General features: G+C 45.8%; 1 protein-coding gene across 1 annotated transcript in view; it reads right to left on the bottom strand.

Annotated features, from left to right (window-relative positions):
• Positions 1–22286, bottom strand: part of dscaml1 (Down syndrome cell adhesion molecule like 1) — a 77619-nt gene that overhangs the window by 23119 nt on the left and 32214 nt on the right. Inside the window, exons 4-13 of the mRNA XM_040177043.2 lie at positions 9742–9888; positions 9324–9602; positions 8192–8467; positions 7300–7599; positions 5019–5161; positions 4676–4805; positions 2901–3179; positions 1993–2121; positions 1678–1857; positions 330–535 (exon numbers count right to left, since the gene is read on the bottom strand). Of these exons, the coding sequence (XP_040032977.2) occupies positions 330–535; positions 1678–1857; positions 1993–2121; positions 2901–3179; positions 4676–4805; positions 5019–5161; positions 7300–7599; positions 8192–8467; positions 9324–9602; positions 9742–9888 (2069 nt within the window). The remainder of the gene's footprint in view (positions 1–329; positions 536–1677; positions 1858–1992; positions 2122–2900; positions 3180–4675; positions 4806–5018; positions 5162–7299; positions 7600–8191; positions 8468–9323; positions 9603–9741; positions 9889–22286) is intronic.

Below are 22286 nucleotides of genomic sequence, written 5' to 3'. Positions count from 1 at the left end.
CAGTCATTTGAATGCGATGGGTACATATTTGTCACTGCGATTTGAGTTGGGCATATTTTCAAACCACAGTAACAGACCCAAACCGTTCACAACCTCAAACACACAACAAGAAGACCGGTATGATAGTGGACTCTTATGCCACTGTCATTTGACAAACAACAACAACGGTGAGATTACAGGGAAGTAGACTATGCTTTGCACTTCATTGACTCAAGTGGACAAATGACAATACATTACGGACAGCTATCTATCCGTCAATTGATAAGAGCATGCCAGACATTGCTGTCTGATTTCTTCAAATTCGATGCTACACCTATGAACTTTTTTACCTTGAGTGTAGACAACACTTCGTCCGTCTTCTCGTTGGGACTGGTGGTGATAGAGTATCGGGGGTTGCGGTCAGGGTCAATGACCGTGTCGCCTCTCTCCCAGCGGATGATGATGGGCCATTCTCCCCTGGCTGTGCAGTTCAGCTCCTTTAAGTGACCCTTCTTAGCCATGGTGGTGTTGGGGTGACTGGTGATCATAGCTGGGACTGGAAAAGGAAGGGAAATGGAGGGTGAGAAAGAGAGAAAGGTAAAAAAAAAAAACTGAAATACTGACGTTAAACATATGATGGGACACCTCTGGGAAACGGGTAAGTGGGCAAGTAAGAGTAGAAGTAATCGGATTTAAATAAGGGTGTAAGTGGTAGAGAAAGAAGAGAAAGTAAAAAGAGGATAAGACGCCGGGCCAGCCAGCAGTTACAAAGGTGGAGTTCACCATTGGAGTAGAGTAATGAAGAGCTATGGCCGATGAGGGAAAGTCAATAAACCTCCTCTCTCATTCTCCAATAGTTACACCGGGGTCTATGCCAATGAACAGGCAAGAAAAACATGCACCCCCACCTTTCGCCTATCCCCCGTGCACGATCTTCCCCGGCCAACACACAACCCTCATTTGCACGCACACGCACAATACCGATCGGAGGAGGGTTGTGCAGTTTTGTTTTCATCACTTATTAATCTCGACCTCCCCCCTTTCCTCTTTCTCCGCTGAGCGAAACAGACAGAATTGAGGGGGGCAGAGGAGAGGAACGGTTCAATCAATAACACTAACACCAGCAGGAGAGAGGTGGTGGGGGCATTCTTGCGATGGCAGAGCATGCTATAATAGTGTTGTATTTGTGTGTGAGTGTCAAAAGATGTCATGTATTATGCATTAACTTCTCTTTTGTCGGCAGAGCTGATTTGTAAAGTCATGGTTTCGCATCCTACAAAATACACTCTCCTAATACGCTCAACCTGATGGTGTTTGTGCATGTTCCCCTGCATGTTCCCATTCCATCACTGAGGATGGTACTGACAGCAAGGGCAGGATGAGAGAGATTGATTGCAGATAATGATTAAGCTCAAAGTGTTTTTGATTGTCTGTAGACAGATCCCAAGAGTTGAAAGATCAATCACGCAGTTGCTCGCCTACTCTCTGCCCAAACGCACACAGACGCACACACACAGCCTCCATTCTTTCGCCGTTCTTCATTGTTGTGCTCTCATGTCCGTGGTCACCTTTGTGTCACCGATTCATTAGTGTGCATGTGTGTATGTCGGTGCTCACAGAGCACAAGGAGAGGCTGACAACGCTGCCATGGAACCCTGGTCCTGGGCTACAGTAGCTTGTCGGAGTTTGTATACTCACTCTTGACGGTGAGGACCATGCTCTTGCTGATGTCTGAGCCAACGCCGTTGGAGGCCTGGCAGAGGTAAAATCCACGATCTTCTTCCAAAACATGCCTGATGAGCAGAGAGCCGTTGCTCATGATCTGGATGCGGCCCGTCAGAGGCACAGGGTGGTACTGCTGTGGATTCCCAATACCCGCTGGATAAAAAAAAAAAGAGAACTAACTTAGGATCTCAACATTTTAATACAACGCACCTATGAGTAACACAATAGGACGAGGAAGGTCAATCTCAGCAAATACTGTAGATGAATAATGAGGCAGAGGTCATGTACCTAGTGCACTTTTGGCATGCTTCCACATGACTTTAGGAGGAGGGTATCCGTCGACGGAACAGTTTAGGATGCCAGCCTTCCCATAGATCCCGTCCTGATTATTGGGCTGAACCACAAACCTTGGAGGCACTGGGAAAGGATGGAAGAAGTAAATCCAAAGACAAAAACTGTGAAAAACATCATCAACAATACTGATAAAAAAGTAAATTGAAACCTTCCATCTGCTTTGTTCATCATTATTTCATCATTAAATTGAATAAATGAAGAATCCGGTTAAAAGGTCATTCCACTGATTTTGGAATAAAATTACCGACCCTTTGGAGATTTTAATTATAACGAGGTGTCAACAGCTGTTAAATAAATGCGGTGGAGCAAAAGGTGGTGGCGTTGAAGGAAAAAGTACCAGAGCCATCCATAGGCAGAGGAAGTGTAGAGGATTACAAGACTCACCACTTGACAGTACTGCTAACTAAAAGTACCTCAAAACTCCAATTAGTTAGTAAATGTTCATTTCCATCCGCTTTTATATTACTATATCAGTACTGGCCAAAGGGAGTACTTCAGAAAGAGAATAAACTGTGGTTTCATAGAACGTCTGCCATGGAGGTCATGAGAATTGAAAGATGGGGTCCTCTACTCAAAAGATGGCATAATGAGAGATGCTACTGAGCTGCATTGCGGGAATGTTAAGTATCTGGTGTAACACATAACAAGGACTTGGAGTGAAGATTCAGAAGCTTTTGCTGCTTCAATTCTGAGTACTTTTTGAGATCTACAAAGTCGTCAAACTGCAGTACTAAATTCCTGTAATTCCCAATTATTTTTTTAAAAACAACCCTTTTCCCCTCAAGCCCTTTCTTAATGTCACCCTCATGTTAAGGATGTCCTCTCGCTCGTTCCTCTCCCACCTGTGACCGTGAGCTGCCTCTCCGTGCTGACGGTGGCGGCGGCGTTGCTGGCGATGCAGGTGTAGTTGCCGTTGTGTTTGAGCGACACCTTGGATATCTGGAGAGAGCTCATGAACTCCTTCGTGTCGATGGTGATGCCAGAAGAGGGCACGATCTCCTGCCCGTCCTTGCGCCACGCGATGCGTATGGGCATGTCCCCGGACGACACCACGCAGGCGATGTACATCAGTTTGCCAATGGAAGTCGGCGGGAAGTCAAACGGCTGGATCAGTGGAGGAACTGAGGGAGGCAGAGAGGGGACGGAAGGAGAGGGATGGGTGCGAGGTGTGTGTAGAGGAAAAGTGAGTGAAATGATTCGATGGAACGGGCAGATCGAGTGAGGAAATACAGGATGAAAGGGAGAGTGGTGGAGAGAAAGAGGCAACCACAGGCAAAAGGGTGAAATAAATTATATATAGAGAGAGAAGACAGAATCAGGCAAATTGGGATTGAAAATAAAGAAGACAAGACAGTTGGAGGGTTGTTTGAATAAGCCGGGTGATTAAGAGGTGAGGACAGAGATTTGAGGCAAATATGAATAAATGAGGGAAAAGGAAAGATAGAAAGTCAGACCAAGAGAATAGTAGACACACATTTGAAGATTTGGGGGCATCGAAAGGACATACGGAGGGGAGGAGAGCGATGCGAAGGGAAAAGGGGTGGAGGGAGAAAGATACAAAAGAAAAAGGCATTAAAACGGGTGAGATTTCTTTTAGAATCAGAATAATTTTACAATTGACAGGCTAATTGTAAAACTAGTGGTCTATCTTTCTGTCCGATTACTTGAATCTCTCAGCTGAGCTTCCAAAACACCACAACCTATCCGACAAGCTCACCACCCACTCGTACCCCCCACCGAATCCTTCCACTCCATCCAACCCTGCCCTGCTAACGCCAGCCCATAATAGCTGCTCTAATTAGAGCCCCTTCCGCAGGGGGAAGAGCAGTGTTGCTATGGAGAGCGGCGGAGGTGATGGCAGAGGTTTGGAGTGGAGGAGGAAGGGAGGGTGGTGGTTATGGTTGGGAGGTGGTGGTGGTGGTGGTGGCGGTGGGGGGCTACAGCTGAGACATCTGGGGGATTTAATCTGGGCCTCGTTAAAATTCCTCTAATTAAATCAGAGACATGACGAGCACACATTCATACAAGCACATATCCCCACTTGCATGCAGCCGATGCACATATACAGCACACGTCGCACACGTCGAAAAAAACTCACAACTTGCTAAAGCCAACATGCCATGCTATGCGGAAAGCTGAACAAAATATCATATGGGATGTGCAAAATGTGTGTAGGACACAAACACACTCACAATTCACACACATGTATGCATGAGTATGGCATGTGCACATAAGGAAATCATACTCTATGTAATTGCGGAGTGGTTGAAGGAGCGCACTCGGCCACTGCGCCCCTTAAGCAGGGGTTATTACGAGCAATGCGTACAGCTTTTTTCTTTCCTCTCTGTCTGTTTCACTCACACCCTCCTGCTTCCAAACCAGTGTTACTCAATCTCTATCCCTCATATAAACGCCCTCTTTTACTTAAAAAACTAAAAAAAGCTAGATGCATATTACAATTCTTTCATCATTTTACTTACAGATTATGATCTTCAAAGGGCAAACCTTTAATTCACTCCACACAGCAAACAAGCCCATGCAAACCGATGTTCTGTGCATGCTTTTAGACATATCTGGTTGACTGTCCTAGCCCAGTAAAACAAAGTGATCAACCGACCTTTGACGGTAATATAGACGGTCTGCGTGATAAAGAGCTGGGGTTGGATGAGCACGCTGCAGACATAGGCCCCCTCGTCCATCCCCTTCTGAACGTCACTCAGCTTCAGAGTTCCATTTTCATAGACCACCTGAACAGACACCAGCAGTGTTAGACATCATTCATGTCAGGAGAGCTGTGGATTTAAATGGGAAGATGCCAGATGATCAGTTAAAAATATAAACTTAGTGACCTTTGAATAACACTCTATTCAAGAATATGATTAATGTAATCAATACTGTATTGCAATGTCGCATAGTGCTTCATAGAAAATGAGTCCTGTTTTGCAGAAAGAAAAATGTACCTGGCGGTGGTTGTCAGGCAGCAGAAGCCCCTCCTTGTACCAGTTTATCGAATAATAAGGGTACCCAATCACACGGCAGTTTATGAAAGAGTTTCTTCCCGCCACTGCAGTGATGTTTTTCATGGGCCGGATCCTCGGAGGACCTGTTGGGATTAGAGCAAGAGAGAGGACGAGAAAGAGATGGGCAGAAGGAGCGATATGGAGAGAAAGAAAATGTAAATGGGTCGACCAGAGGAAGAAAAGAGAGGGTAAAATGATGAGATTATTAGTTGATGCTGTCAGAGGCAGGTTGTGGAATTTTAGAAATAAAGGGGAGGGTTGACGGGGGGGGGGTTGGCAGTAGGGAGGAGACAGAAGAGGAAGAAAAGCATGTGTAGGGTGTAGGAAAAGAGAGAAGAGTCTAGAGTCTAATCCTAATCGTAGAAAGCAGCCTGCATTCTCCTCCCCACAAATTCTGTTTGCAGTTAAAAATCTGTCACTTCCATCCCAGATTTTAAAGACAACAACAAACAACAACACAGCTACTCAGCTATTTTTAAAAGACTACTATAAGCCCTTAAAGGTTAGGTGCCCGTTTGTGTTGGGTGTTGCACCCCTCAAATGCAGTACTCATTGGCCTTAACGTCCTAATCGGGCATTGTTTACGTGCGCGTGTGCACCGAGCAGTTTGTGATCACTGTGGGCAACGGTCAAAGTGTGGTTGCACAGTTAGACGAATGTAATATTTTCTGTGTTATAACAAAAAAACGTGTGCTCTGTCAACATTTGTGCCGCGAACTCTAAGAATGTCCTGTTGTCTTGTTGTCTATTGTTACACTGTCACGCACCAACCGCGCCGACAAATTCCGTGTATGTTTGACATATTTTGGCAATAAATGTTTCCTGATTCCTGAATATATAACAAAAATAAAGCTAGACGGCTATTGGTCATGTATCATTGCCACGAGCAAGAGTGAAGGATGTGACCCGACAGTGAGTCAGACTAACAAATAAATGTGTTGAGCATCACAGGAGGACAAAGGGAGCCGTCACTCAATCATCCGTCGACAATCCTTCGACCTTTTCACCAGTGTTCCTCTTGTATTTGGGTTTTTGTGTCTCCTTCGAGCCCTCCTACCCACTTGCTTCTCTCTCTTCCTTTTCTAAGCGTGTCCCCAGCTTTGAAGTCACAGCTCTGACGAGTGAAAGATGTATTATTCAGTAGCACCGTCGCACACACACACACACACAAACAACAGTAGAACACGTGTGTGTGTGTGTGTTCAACCAGAGTCGGTGCGGCTTAGTATCTTTGCTCTTCCCCTCTCACTGAAGGAGATAAGTTAAGTGTATCACATTTCAGTGAGTGGGCCAGCACAGTGTGGATGTGTGTATATGCACGTGTGTATTGGTTGTATTTGTGTCTCATGTCTAGGGCTGAAGCTATCTGGCAACTGAGCTCATTCTGACTCCAATGATCATTCTGGCACGTCTCCTTAGAGCAGACTCACATGTCACAACCACACATCTCACCAAAGGACTGAGAAAAGGGTGCATGTATGTCTGTGTGTGTGTGTGTGTGTGTGTGTGTGTGTGTGTGTGTGTGTGTGTGTGTGAGTGAGAGACAGTAATACGGCCCTGTCCATCGGTGTCACTCCTCATCCTTGTCATCTCTGACGACAGTGACATCACCAGTCCTGTCACCAGAGTTCACCATCACTCCCCCAGCAGACACTGGCCCTCCTCCTCCCCTCCTCTCTCCTCCCAGCTATTCTCCCTGTCCCCTCAGTCTCTGGCCATCTGTTTCTTTCTCTCCTAAAGTTTCTTCGTCCGTTTGTCTCATGTTCCCTTAGTCTTACCTCCTGTCATTTAGCCACTCGTTCCCTACATGCGTCAAGCTAAAATCTCTCCATTGGGACATTTTGTCTGACTTGCAAACCATGCGTGTGTTGCAATAGCCACAGTAGGTGGACGACTATTCTTTTCTCATGGTGTTTGTGTGCGCGTGTGCATTTACGGATGACGAGGAGCAGAGCTACTGCAAACTAAACGACAGAGAGACAGAATGAGACCGACCACATACACTACATGTGCTGCTTGATGAACAAAAGACTTACAACTATTATGTAAGTGGAAAGACTGACAGACGAAAGAGGAAAAAAAAAGAGAAAAACTAAAAAATATAGAAACACACATACAAGCATAGAAGGGTAGGACATGGGTCAGGGTAGGGGGGGGGGGGGGGGTGGGGGCAGGCCATAAAAAGCCTCTGTATGACTGATATTGAAAAGTAGACAGGCACCTCTTACGTTTATGCGCGCTTGGTACTCGGCACTACCGGCCGAGTTTCGTGCGGCGCACCGATACACTCCTCCGTCGCGGATCTGAGGGCTGCTGATGTTGACGTGGCTCACGGTGCTCCCGTCCGACAGCGTGTACTGGCTGGTTCTGACGCGGGACAGGTCCCGGGCGACGGGCTCGTCGTCGAGGGTCCAGGTGATGGTGGGCGGAGGGGCTCCTTTGGCAGCGCACATCAGGGAAAAGGGTTCACCCGGGACCACCACCTTCTCGCTGAAGGAGGCGACGATGCGGGGTGTGCCATCTGAGAGGGAGTCAAACGGTTAGAGATGGGTCGAGGTGTGAATGTAGAGGCGAATGGTAACTTAAAATCGGCATTTTGGCTGAAACAAACGAATCTAGATTAAATCACAAGACATAGAAGCATATGAACAATTTATTTGCTGTAAAAAATAGTAACACATGTCTGTAACAAGGATGGAGCTGCATGACGTGTAAGATAACCATTCTGTCCCTGGGCCAGAACTACCATGACCAAATGCAGATACATATGGGCACAAATGTGCACATATTCAATGCGTAGAGATAAAAAGATATAGAAATTAAAAATGAATTGGGAATTATTGGAGAAATTACACTACATAAAACATAACAGCAATTTCCATGTTTATTAAATCTGTTACTATGCACTGAACTAAAGGAAGTCTATCATTTCTCCCTTTCTCTCTTATCATCCTTTTGCCAATACTCTCTTGAAAACTGAAATAAACCTCCAGGTAACAGACACACGACTCCATGTACAGTGCGGGGATTACATAAACTGGACCATGCACGACTATTGTTATATATACATTGATGATTTGCATCGACATGGTAATTCCCCGGCCTTTCCTCACCTTCCAGTAGTATGATGGAGAAGTCTTGGGCAGTCTGGCATTTGCGCGTGGCAAAGCACTGGTAAGCTCCTGAGTGTCTCTTTTGTGCAGCGGAGATGAACAACGTCTCATTGTGAGCCCCCTGGATGGAAAAGTGCTGATTGGGCAGCACGGATTCTGTGTTACGGTACCAAGACACCGTAAAGTGCGGGGAACCCTGGACAGCGCAGGACAGGATGACTGTGCTGCTGATCCCCGTCCTGAGGTTCTTGGGAGACAAGGTGACCCGCAGTGGCTCTAAGGACGACCAGGGACAGACAAGAAAGGGCTTTTATAATATGTCAGTCATCCACAAGGCGATATCTTAACAGAAGTAACAGATACAGTTGGTATTACCTGTATTGCTGAACAAGAGATAATTAAATTGAGACAGGCCAGGCGACCCGTATCATATGATGCTGTGATTGTGCCTGTGTTGTCTGTGTCGAGTGTGTGCGCTAAGCGGTGAGGAAAACCCGAGACAGAAAGGGGAAAAAATGTCAGCGAGCAATAAAGCAGTTGGTGTTAAGCGCTTCAGGCTGCTGGATGTGTGTGAGCATGTGTGTCAGGGAGTGACCACACACACACGTGAGACTGTCCTCATTGGACATATTGTGAGTGTGTGTCTTTGTGTGTGTACGCTTACCACCTTCTAAGCTCTGTCAAAGGGGGTTTGCGGGTTTTGTTGTGATGTGCCCTGCGGCCTGTCTGAGCGTTGTCCACTTCACCCTTTAACCAACCGCGTCCCCTCTCTCCCACCTCCTCCCCCTTTTTTCTCTCTCCTCAAATGAACCATTTTCTCTACTCTGTCATTCACTCGTACACAAAACATCATGAGAATGGCTGTGTCCTTCTCTCCCGCTCTGACATCCTAAAGTAAGGAGACGGACGGGCCTACAAGACCACTGTTCTGCTACGTCGTTGATTAGGAACGAGCCACCCTTGAAGATCAAGCACACACTCCACCCTGACGTGGGTCGGCTGTAATAAGGGGGCGTGTAGGAAGCACGGGGACGGAGCAAAAGAGCTTAAAAGATGTCTTTGTTTCCCCCTGACTTCACGTGCATCTCACTCTTTAACTCATCGTCATTGTAGGAGATGGGATGTTACCCACCTATGACGTTGAGGTGACCCGTCACCTCTTTGGATCCAAAGCTGTTGGTGACCTCGCAGATGTAGTTGCCACTGTCCTCGAGCCTCAAATCTGAAACGGTGAGGCCAGTGATGCGACGCGTCCAGCGGGAGTCTGCGGGCAATGGCCGACCGTCCTTTAGCCACCGGATGGTGGGGTTTGGGTACCCAGAAGCGATGCAGGGCAGCTCCACGCTGTGCCCCACTTGTACCTCTCCGGACTGAAAACTGTCCAGCACTGACGGGGTGGACTCCGTAGGGTCTGGAAGGTGAAGCATGTCGACAGCGATATAGTCATTGACAATAATGAGTAGCCTACTGAGTACTTTACTTTAAAGCGTATTCTAAAGAATACAAAGGAAAAGCTGCTGCGCATGTAGTCATGCTTCCGTCATGCTCACCCATAACAGAGAGCCTGGCTCCATTGCTTTGGCGAGTCTCTCCACTGTACTTGTGCTTTGTGATGCAGCGGTAGGTGGACAGAGCATCTTCCTTCTGCACCTCGGAGATATACAGTGCGCCAAAAGAGGTCAGGAAAAAACGGTTACCTGCGGAGCAGAGCCGAGAGGAAACAGGTAGGAGGGGGGAGAGGGGAAATCAGTCAGCATATCAGAGCAAGTAGCAAAGCATAACAAAGCCATATCATTAGCATGTAAAGCCTTGTGAGGGGCTGCGGAAAGACGTCTCCACAGTGTGGCACAGAGAAACCCATTTGTCAATGTGTCATAATGTCAACCATAGAGCTTTGTCCACCTATCTGATCTTCTGTTTAAAAAATAGGGGTGTCAAACTATTTTCCTACAATGCTATTAAAGTGAGATTATGCAGTTTATGAAAGACAAATTACGTTATTGTGACTCATTGAAAAAAAAAATGCTGAATTCAATACACTAGCTTCTGACCTTATATGACCTGTAGAGTATGTTAGACACCTTGAGATAGATTGGATGTGTAACTGACATGTTGTTAACTTAATCAGTTCACTGATTATTGATCTAATACACGTGTGTGACAGTTGCACTCTGTTATAACAGGTCACAGACAAATATTTGAGTGGTTTGATGAGAAAACAAGACGTGTTTTCCACAGATAAACCTTAATTCCAATGCGTTGTCCAACCAACATGGATGTAAACTTGCGTACCCCAATTAATATTCAATTCCATGTGCACAATTCAACCCAAATTTTGTTTTGATGCCGCATGTCTTTCCACCATTCTGAACGAACATAGTTATTAGTTGATCCAAAAGATGTACCAAGCAAAGAAAAGCTAATGGCAAATCTCCCCCATTATGACACACTGCATATTTTTAAGCAAAATAAAGAGGTTTAGAATAAACATGTCATCAAAAGGCCCAACCACAGCACTTAGGTGAACACACGGGAGCTGTAAACACACATCCTCTCCATCGAGCGACACATACACAATAGAGAACGACCAATGAGGGCAGAGAGAAAGAGAATAGACAGGAGTGTTATTGTAGGTGTAAATAATTGATGTGTCTCCGTGTGTTATGGTAACAGCAGATTAGTGTCATTTTCATTTCACTTCAGTGACTGCTTTGTCTGCCTCTGATTTATCTACATGTCAAAAGACACGACCTCTGAACACGTGTGTACGCGAGAGGAGGAAGGAGGAGACGAGCAGAGTGTATTTCAGTGTTTGATTCTTTCCGCTTCTCTGACTCTTTTTGTATTCCGTTACCCCAAAGGAGGGTTTTAGGCAGCGTGCACTTCAGAGTTTGTGGAGATTGCAGATTGTTTGGTTATGTGAAATATATTGCAGTGTGTGTGTATGTGTGCGTGTGTGTGTGTGTGTGTGTGTGAACACTGGCTGCATGTACATGGTGTTTCACTGTATCGTTTCAATGTTGACAAGAGAGGGCTTGAGTAAAACATTGTACTATTGAATAGTTGAATACTGGAAATGTGTAAAGCGTACCCAAACACACAACACAAGCATAGCTCAAAACAATATGTCAGGAGAAAGTTTTTACTCAAATGCAATGGGTTTTTTTTCAATAAAGGTAGTGATGTAGTCCGTTGATTTTCCCAGTTCTCATTCATGTTTTAATTTAATTACCAATTTGTATCTTGACTGATTTGAGCACAACCGGGCCATGTGTGTGCGTGTGTGCGTGTGTGTGTGTGTGTGTGTGTGTGTCCTGCAATAAGCAATAACAATTGATGCATTTTATAGCACCACCAATGTTAAAGAGATTTATTAAAAGAGAGACAACTTGCCTGGCTTCCTGCCACACACCAAAACACACTTGCTCCATCACTCCAACAATCCAACAACACTTGAAGAAGACTGAAGGCTTTACTTTTGTGTCAAAGCTGCCAAGTTTTGACCGTCTAAAAAGAGAAATTGCATTTGCACTCCCTTTAAGAAAAAGGATTTGTTGTCTCAATTGCCATCGATTAATCTGTTAATCTGTTTATGTTTTTTGATAAATCAATTATAAGTGGCAGATTGTGAAAGATATAATACGAATTTATATTTATATATATAAATTCAGAAAACTGAAAAAAAAAAAAACTTGAATTGAGTGTTATCTTGAGTTTTCGACTGATATGTCTGGAGCAATGAATCAATAATCAAATCATTGAATTGACTAATCATTTTAGTGCTGCTGACCAGCTTTTAGATCTTTATAGTCCCCAACTTTTAACATCAGATCTGTTACAATATAGAATAAGTTTACTCAGAAGCACACAGAGCGCTTGTGACTGTCGGCCTGTGCATCACGTGTGCTGTATGCGGAGGTTCACTCTCACATGTTTTCATGCGAGTCAGACTGTTGTGCTGAGTGCTAAGCGACGTAAGCTGTAATTTCCAAGCCTCCCCTTTTGTTCAAACCTGGGTATTAAGCCTTACAGGATAATATGCACTTGGCGAGTAGGACCCTGCATAACACGCTGCTACGACCTGTCACAACATGCCTGCAGAGAGGAAGACAGACCAGAAGGGGGTGGAGAGGGGAGAGACCTGGGGTTAGAGAAAGACATTTAGAGATGGTTAAGAATTGAGAGATCGGAGAGTGCGGCGAGCGACATTAAGCCTGTCAATGTTGGGGAAATCTATTTTACAACTCTTTCCTATGTGTTACTTCCTTTTATGCTTTCTGCATAATACGTTCATTGTGCGGGTGCGAGTGCTTCCTCCCCGCCACACAATGAATCAACACCGCTTCAATCCACACCATCCATTGATATCATTTGCTGTAATAAAACACTAACAAAAAATCTGAAAATGAAAAAAAAAACTCATGCTGGATAATGTCTGGCTGAGTAGCCTTGAAATTACCTTGAAAATAACAATATATAGGTGTCTATAGCAACGGCATGTAGTGACAAAGAGTGACATCCCAGCACAAGCAGTCGGTTCAAATGGCCAAACGATGACAATTATCAAGGATGTTTATCCCTCTTTTTACTGCTGATCTCTCTGCCTTACAGCTAGTTTCTAGTCACTGCCCTCCCTGCCGTATTTGGAGATGTGACACACCTAAAACAGCAGAGAAGGTGCAGGCAGCGATGGAGGGAGGTAGAAGAGGAGGGGAAGGGGCTGACCCGACAGGGAAGAGGACTGCAGATGGAGATTGATGGAGGGAGAGATGGGGAGATAAAGAGAAACATGCCGTCGGGAATGACAGAGGAGGGAGGGGGGGGGGTGGAAAGGATGAGCGGCCTGCGGGGCTGAGAGCCACACATGGGTAAAAACAATTCCTCCACGTCTTTATCCATCTCTCTTCATCTCCCTCTCTCTTCCTCCTCTTGCAAGCCTCTCCTTGTAGGAGAGGAGATCAATTCTCGTCTAGTCTGCCGACGCCTCCAGGAGTTTGTTGTTTTAGAGATTGTGTGTATGTATGCACTTCTGTGTCTGCTTTTTACGTGTGGGACGCGGAATGCGATTCCCGGTAAGGCGAAAAAGCACCTTCACTCCTTGATACAGAATCTGTTCACCATCCACAGTCTCTCCGCTCGCTACCCTTTTCCCCTTTTCGCCTCTGCTCCTCTTCCTCGACTATTAGGGGAGTCTTTAAGCATTGGAATCATTTCAGCTAATCAGCCTTAGGCAGAAAGTCAAGCTCTTACTGTATCTCTCTGTGTGCGCAGGAGTGTGTTTGGCTGTGTGTGTGTGTGTCCGTTTATGTGTGTGAGTGAGTGAGTGTACCTTCGCCAGAAATTCCACAGACACATGCAAATAATGAGACAGAGAGACGGTAAGGGGAAGAGAGGGAAAGACGGACACAATGAAAAAAGGATCAGGGAGCCCTTGAGCATCACTTGTCTTCCTGAAAGTTCCCCATGAGAGAGGACACCCCTCTCCTTTGAGATGGATGGGGGAGTCAGAGGAGGGGGAGGCAGGTGGGACGGAGGTTTTGGTGAAAAGATGGAGGCTCAGTATGATGGAAGCTGGAAAGTCACAGCTGTATTCATCCCATTATAGCACATGGCTGCTGTCCTTAACAAATGATCATCAAACAGGGGAGGGAGGTAGGGGGGTAGAAAGAGAAAAACATAAAGACCAAATTAATGTTAACGAGGCAGGTTGGTGTAAAGAATCAGACAGAGGAGATGGTTTAAAAAACAACAACTAAACAAATAAAACTAATACAGTAATAAAAGAAGAAGATATTTTGAGATGCTGGATAGACCACAGAAAAAAGGATGGAACGCGAGAAGGAGCGCGACAATGGAGAGAAACGGAGAGGAAATGGCGTAAGTAAGAGGGTTTGTTCGTGGTGCTGCCATGCAAATGAAGGCAGTGCTGCAGCAATGCTAACTAACAGCAATTTACACTGTTGGACTTATCACTTATTAATGCTCTATGGCTCCCCCCCCCTCCCCTCCCCTCCCATCTCATCTCTTTCCCTCTCCCTCTTTAACCGTACCTCTCTGCCCTACTCTAGCTAGGATCTCTCGTTTTTTTGTTCGCTTGCTCGCTGTTGCTAGGGCCTGTGCACTCACGTGACAACAGCTGGGTAGGGGGCGCTGCCGCGGCACACAGCGACGTGCAAGTGTGCGTTTCGTGAGTGCTTTGCATGTGTGTGCGTGCATGCTTTGTATGTGCGACAGAGTGCCCTTCATTAGAGGTAAAAATGGAATCAGCCATTTAAATGATGGCGATGGAAATCAGAGGAGAGAGAAACTGCTGAATGGATCTGTAATTGGTTGCTGGCTTGGGCTGTAGGCCAGGAACAACACGTCTCCCCGTGCATCATGTCACTTTATTATTCACTCAGCAGCTTATTTATTTTTTTAAAAACACATGCTCAAGACGACTGTTGTTGTAGAGGTTGGCCTTTCAGGTATTCAGGCTAAAAGGACCGCAGGCTTACAATAATCAGTAGTTCTCCAAACGGACTTATGCCAAATGGCCGCACACATGTAATTTCACTTACAATCTGTTTTCCGATCTACACATTTCTTACTCCCACTGTCTCACAAGCCACGTTTGCAGGGAGCATCCTCACTACAGGATGCCACAGCGATAACTCATCTGTTATTCTCCACCTCTTCTTGATTCAGCTTTTCATTCATGCTTTTCTTCTCTTTTATCTTCTCCTTTATCTTTCCTGTGTCTCCATATACCTACTTATCATTACAATACCAATTATGTCCCCTAGTCCCCTGTACTTGCACGTCAAAAGACGCATTGAGAATGTATTATTGGTTTGCTGTCCTTCATTTACAAAAGGTCCCCAAAATATACTTAAGACGATTCAGACCACACAATTTTAAATGATATATTTTTGTCTTTGTCTCAATATGGGATGGTAAGAGCATGTCAAAATGAGCTTGTGTGTAAGTGTGTAATAATGACTGTCCTCAGTAAACACTGAACACAGCATTTCATCTTGACAGTGTTCATATGCTTCAGGATACATGTGAGATTGTATTGTGTGGACTGAATTACAAATTCTTTACGACAACTATCCGCAGAAATGTTTATATTTATATTAATTATGCTTGTGCAGCTTTTAATTGTTATCGTCATGCTTCAAACTCCGCCTGAGCTCTTTTACAGAGAGCCACATAATCAAACATGCAGTACACTATAATAAAAGCAACGCACAACCCACGATCACACAAAAAAGCCTGTATGCAAAAAGTATGTTTAAAAAATGATATAAAGCATTTGTCCTTTCAATTATGAAAAGATAAAGAAGATGTTTGTCAGTGTGAAAAAAAATGAAAGGAGTCAGAACTGATTAATCCTTCTCTACAGCTTCCTCTGGTTTTTCTAGTAATTACCAAGGGTCCATTATGGCTGATTCGAGGAGGCACTGGGAAGGCCTACTAAAAGCTATTTCATTTGAACTGCCTGTACTGTACTTAAACCCCCCCCATCCCCCCCACCCCATGCGTCCCCATGCGCCACACACACACACACACACACACACACACACACACACACACACACACACACACACACACACAATAAAACATGACATGTACAACTGTGAGTCCATTCAGGCCCAACATGTAATTAACTCCCTCACTTCCCCTTACTTACATCTATGGGCAAGAGTGTGTACATGGTTGTGTGTGTGTGTGTGTGGGTGTGTGTGTGAAGCATGCAGTAAGTGCAGATGGGCATTTGCATACAGGCATGTCTGTGTGTGTAGGCGTTGAAAAGTGGGCAGGGATAATAAAGATTGGAATCAAATCAAATGTTCTCATCCAACTAAATCCCCCTTCTACACGTCCCTCTTTCTTATGAACACCCCCATTACAAGGGCAGATGAATGAAAATGAACAGAGCTCTGGTGTGATTCCCCGGGTGTCAAATCAATACCACTCCCCTCCTCCTCTGTTCCTCTCCCGCCTTCCAACCCGCCCTCTCTCCCTCCACCCTTTTCTCTGCTACTATAATTTTCCTATTGTCCTCTCCTCTGTTGGCTCTGAAGAATTGACATGTGTTTGACAAAGGGAAATCTACACCAGTGACAATAGGCTCCCTGCCTGTCTGGGCCGCTCTCTGTCTCTCGCTCCGTATCTCATGTCAATTGAAATGAATGGCGCTCGCTCCTATCTCCTCTCTATTCACATTCAAAGCAGTCTATAACAGTTAAGTTCTACTGAGAACCAGCCAGACAGAAAACGAGCCGCAAAGAGAATTATAGTAATGCCACGTTTTTTGACTCAACCACGGGGTTGAAGAAGAAGGAGTAGAAAAGGGAAAATATCAGTTTGGGCCAGACACTTGTAGACACAAGAGGCACATTAATTGAAGAGGAAACACAGGAACACACTAGGGTCTGTTCCTAAGTGTTTTGATTTGTTCAGCCTCACCACATGACCTTCTCATCCTCCTCCCCTGACTTGTTCTGTTCACCAGGTTCAATATGATGCAGGGGTCTGAGGATGGGTACGAAGAGGACTAATGCACTCATTAAAAAGGCATGCTTCACCGTCAAATGCCAACAACGCAACGAGGACCGCACCAAGTCTCCTGATTCCTTGGTTCTCTGTCGTCCACTACGGTCTCCCTCCCTGCTGCCGTCTCTCCGTTTGGCTTTCTATATCTGTTATTAGAAGGTGAAACCCCGTACGCCCACACAGCCCTCAGCCTCTCTGAGCAACTCAGGCTGGAGACTAAAAAGAAAAAAGGAAATGGAGAAAAGTCCAAACCAAAAGAAATAGAAAGGAGAATCTGTTTTCATCATTAGCCCACTCCCCACACCGTTATTCCTGTTCTTCCTTTTTTTAATGGTTAAAGGCCTCAAAATCACCCATTAATTGGAATGTCCAGAAATATCAAAAGAGTAATATGGAGGCAACGGTGGACGTCTGGATGAAGAGAAAATAGTTAGTAAAGTGGGATGGAAAAAGAGCAGCTAAAGTGACACATCCTCCACCTGTGGTCCGCAGATTGTTTGCACGTCTTTTCTGTTGAAATGATGTCCTGTATGTCGGAGTGTACACACAAAGAAGGGTTACAATTACATTCATCCCAGATTGCATTTGGTCCCTCATTTACAAACACCTACTCCGGACTTGTCAACATGTGATGCATGGTTTGTCTTTAATTATTTAGTCTCATGGATAATAGATGGAGGCACGCTCCCCCAGCCACGAAAAGACTAACGGGACATGTGTAAAAACACCTGGAAACAGCATTAAATCTATTAATAAGTGTGACCTTATTTCTGCCGAGGAAAACGGCAAAGAAAGCAAAGCGTCTGATTTCACACAGGTCTTTTTCGTGTGATTGTCATCTATAAAAAAGGGACCGACACAGGGAAGAAAAGACTGATCTTCTGAAAGCAGCATGTGGGAACTGCAGACTGCATGGGAAGCGAAAGAGCTGTTTATTTGTTGGTTACTTGTGGAAACGCAGAGATCTGCGCTGATGCAATGCTGCAGCCCGTGTCCATGAGGGAGGGAGAGACAGGGAGAGCGCCAGCACACATGCGATAAACTCTCACACGAATCAATAATGCCGTGACCTTTGTAAAGCCATGTTGTCCTCAGTGGGAGTACTACAGAGCAACAGCATGTAAGCAGCACCACAGTGACACATAGCGAATCTCAGGGAGCAAGGGGGGGTCATCAGGGAGCAGGGCCTGTGTGCGCCTGACTGCACCTTGCATGGCAGGCGGATGTGAGGACGGGGGAGGTGAACGGGGGAGGGTGGTTGGTGAACTCTCCTACGCATTCCTTCCCAGCGCCACCTTGATGATGCACCCTCGCCACTGTTGCTGGGCGTCTTGGCGACAGAGACCCAAAAGGGGATGAAGAGGAGGAGAAGGAGGAGGAGGAGGAGGAGCTGAAGCGGGTGAGCAAAATAAGGGATGATGGGAAGCGAAAGAGCTGCAGAGACAGATGTTTCAGATTGGAGTGGAGTAGTGGTGACATGCTAAAAGCGGGTCCCCCAGACGTTGCGAGGAAGCCTGAGGGGCCAGGAGTGCCCAAAGTACGTTCTTGGAGGAGGAAGGGGTGGGGGGGGGGGGGGGGGGGGGGGGGCACAGCAGCAGCTCTCCCTGCCTTCCTGCGTGGCTGTCTCTTCTGCCTCACTGCCCCCCTACACTCTGTCCCACTTTAGCCCAATGTCACTGCCAAAGCAAGGGGGAGGGGACACGGAAAGAGGAGGACATAGAAGAAAAGCAAAGAGGAGCTAAGAGGGAGAAAAAGAAGAAAAATTGAGAACTGGAAGAAAGAGAAAGACCCCAGAGAGCTTGATGATGATGAGGACACTGATGCAGGAGGAGAGTACAGGGAGTCCGTCTAAGGTGCCATGACATGTTTTGTTGTATCCAGATTTCTTCTCCTTTCTCAAAATCCCTTGTCTGGGAATTCTTTTGTCTCCTTGTCACACAACCACACTCAGCATATGTAGGAGTTACACAAGCAGTCAAGCACAAAGTCCCGACAGCAAATACGTGTATCTGCAGGAACGCGGTTGCACACGCCTGCATACACACGGCTGCATGCACACGCCTGCATGCACACGCCAGCATGCACACGCCAGCATACACATGGCTGCATGTGCACGCCTGCATGTGCACGCCTGCATGTACACGCCTGCATACACACGCCTGCATACACATGCAGAGTGGCTACTGAGGTGTGCTTTGTGGGCTTGTCAGCTGAGCCAGCGTCCCACAGCGTAGTGATGGGAAGTGTGATTCTTGAAAATACAGGGCAACAGTACAACAGGCCAAATAAACACCATGGGTCTGTAAATTTTAAAGTTTACACAAAAACCCTTTGCAAAAGATTTTAAAGGCCTTGCATCCATTTACAATTACAGAAGTGTTGGAGTCAAAATCAACTAGCGTGTATCGGGATCAAGATACGGCCATGTCACTGGAGGAACTCTTACGTCTTAATATTCAGCCACATAATCATAATGTGGTTGAAAATATCTTTGGGAACTTCTTCTTTACAACCCAAAAGAGGGCGTAATAATGCAAATTCTCTTTCTTGAGTTGGTCCTTTCTTGAATTATTATCTCAACCAGATTAGAATTGTATTTTGCCAGTGGGACTGTTGATCCATACGTGGCAGTGGATGAACTCTCCCGCTACAGATTCACATGGGTCCAGAGATTTAGAACAGGGCAGCATAGTGGGGAAGAGGCAGGCCACTGCCCATGCACCCATCCCAACAAACATCTCGGTTTTACCGCCCTAAACACCCCTACCTAGAGTAGGAGGCCTTACAAAGGCTGAAGAGGGACAGCGGCTTGGATGGAGGAAGCACTTCCCAAGCTCATTTAGCGCGTCTACTGTATGCGTTTCACCATCTCTGCTGCATGAGAGAATGTTATATTTTAGATACAGAAGAACAGCGCAGGCAGTTGTGGTGTTTTTCACTGTATACTGCTGTATGCAGAGTGGAGGCCATCTTATGAGACTGTAAGGAGAGGAGATGCTGCTGCTGCTGCTGCTTGGTTTTAATGGGCCAGCAACTGAAGCTGAACCTCAAATCATCGTAATGAAAGAGAATGAGATCCACATACGCAAGGGGGAGGGAGGGAAGGTAGATAAGGAAATTGGGTTTAGAGAGGGAGAAAGATAGGAGGCAAAGAAACAGAGTGGGTGGGTGAGGAGGAAAGAGGTAAGGAGAGGGGAAAGAGGGGTGGGAAATGAGAGATTCCTCTGCATCTCTGATTTGCTTGGGTGATATTCATCGGAGCGACAAAGCGAAGAGAGAAAAAGATGGAGGGAGGCAGGAGTAGGGAGGAGGAAAAAGAGAGAAAGAATAAGTATTTTTTGTTTCTATAAGCTACTTGTTTTTATTAAAGTTCCTTGCCTGTCCTTCTCCACTGGCTTCGATTTGTTGTGACCGCTTACAGGGCCAAGTCTAAAGCAGTTACTTAAAAACATCAAGCCAAGTGTTGCATTCAGTATGCCATGCGTTTTGTGTGTGTCGGGGTTTGACTAAAAGGGAGAGGATGCGGAATGTACCCTGCCTAGATTTAGATTTATCATTGTAGTTTATTTATTAAATCCCACATTAATATTCACGAATGCACCAAATGTGTATTCATTCACAGTAAAGACTGTGCCAAGGAACATTTACCCCAGTTTGTGTGGTATATAAATAGGATTGTGCTACGGACAGAGCAGAAGACTCCGGAAATGTTGAAAGAGGTGGAATAAATACCAAAAGATGCCAGTTTGAGTCTTAAATGCATAATTAGACTCCTTCGGTGCAGTTGAAGTGGAGCGCTAGTTTGAATGGACAAGAGCACATAAGTAAAATGGAAGGTGAAGGCGATTATAACAGCCACTTCCTAAAGAGCTTAAAGCTGTTTGGGGAAGAAAACAAAGCTGAAAAATCTTAAGAGACGGTGCAGTGCAGTGTAGGAGAAGGAGCTGAAAGAAAATGAGGGATGCACGGATGGGAGGAGAGTGAGAGCGGGAGGGAGGGAAGTGGGGAGAGGGGCGGAAGAGAGGGAATGTGACAGAGCGGTGACAGAGGGGGGAGAGCGGAGAGCGCTGTGTGTGTCAGGACTGTGTGTGTCTCTGTGCTCGTGTCCCCAGGCGCAGGCAAACATTAGCTGCATTAAGTGAGCTGACAGGTCCCTCCCCATTACCACCACTGGTGGCCCAGGAGGAGGAAGGACAGCAAGAAAGAAGGAAAGATAGAAAGAAAAAGGAAGGAAAGCAGAAAGGGGGGAGAGAGGGAGAGAGAGAAATAAATGGACACTGTGGTTCTTCAACTATCTGTACAATGTGTCACCTTCTGTGTACATACACATACATTAAGTATCATGACTTATTTGCATAGAAACAGTGCACAAAAATGTTTTCATACATTTTTGCATGCAAGCCAAAAGCGTGCAAAAATGTTCGACCCAGACACACATACATACACCACACAAACACACATTTATTCTAGAGTCCTGCGCACACACACAGTACAAAGTCCCTTGGTGGGCAGAAAAACACACCACATATATCATCCACACTGACAAATAAGCTATCTCTGTGACTGTGTTTCTGTGTTTATAAACCGTGCGTGTGTGTGTGTGTGTGTGTGCGTGTGTGGGTATGCATGTGTAGTGTATCATTCCTTCTCTGCTTAAATATTGATTGTTGTCTGGGGTTCAGGGTTAAAGACCATCTGCTGCCTCTACCCTTCAATTATTCAGACACACCACCACCACCAACCCCTCTACCCCAACACACGCGCACACGCACACACACACACACACACACACACACACACACACACAACTTAATCCCTGGAGGCATTTTTACTTCATCAGTGTGTCATAGTAGCCATACTATGAATACAACACTGCACTATGCAAAATGGCTCCTGTATCTCTGATGGAGTCGGCTTTTTTCTTCTCCTTCATGAAAACAATGTGCACACACACACACACATACACAATGATAGAGCACAAATACACACTGTCCATTACATGAGTTTAGCTGCTCGCAACGGAGTGGCAGGAGGTCGACCCCCGCTCTCTGTGAAAGCAGCCCTCTGTGGGGGGCTCTGAGGGAACATCACACCGTGTTAAAGGCAACTCCTCTGTGCTGAACAAGACCACCGAGAACAATAATGAGACAAGAGCGGAAGAATAGAGAAAGTAGCCGAAAAGGATTAATAAATCGCGTAGGCTGAGTTTGTGGGAGACAGGAAGACGGAAAGAGGTTGTTGACCTCTGGCTATGGAACATGTCGCTGTAGTGTAGGCAGCGGGGGTGAGGGGCGGCGGGTTGGAGGGGGGGCATGGGGGTTATTTGTTAGTAAAGATGTTCTCCCTCAAATGCTACGTCTTTGAGTCACAGTCTGTGAGCACACGTGTGTGTATGTGTGTGTGTGTGTGTGTGTTTGTGTGTAATCTCCCCGGGCAAATCCCTCTTTAGCCAAAGCGGGGAAGAATAGAGAAGAAAAGGAAGAGCCATCTTCATCCAAATCCAATTGCAGCTGGAAGGAGAGAGTGGAGTGAGGGAGGTGGAGGAGGAGAAAGG

Source organism: Gasterosteus aculeatus, chromosome 1, assembly GCF_964276395.1.
Source record: "Gasterosteus aculeatus chromosome 1, fGasAcu3.hap1.1, whole genome shotgun sequence".
Lineage (NCBI taxonomy): Eukaryota > Metazoa > Chordata > Actinopteri > Perciformes > Gasterosteidae > Gasterosteus > Gasterosteus aculeatus.
The sequence above is the reverse complement of the archived record's forward strand: the minus strand, read 5'-3'. Positions and strand labels throughout refer to the sequence as shown.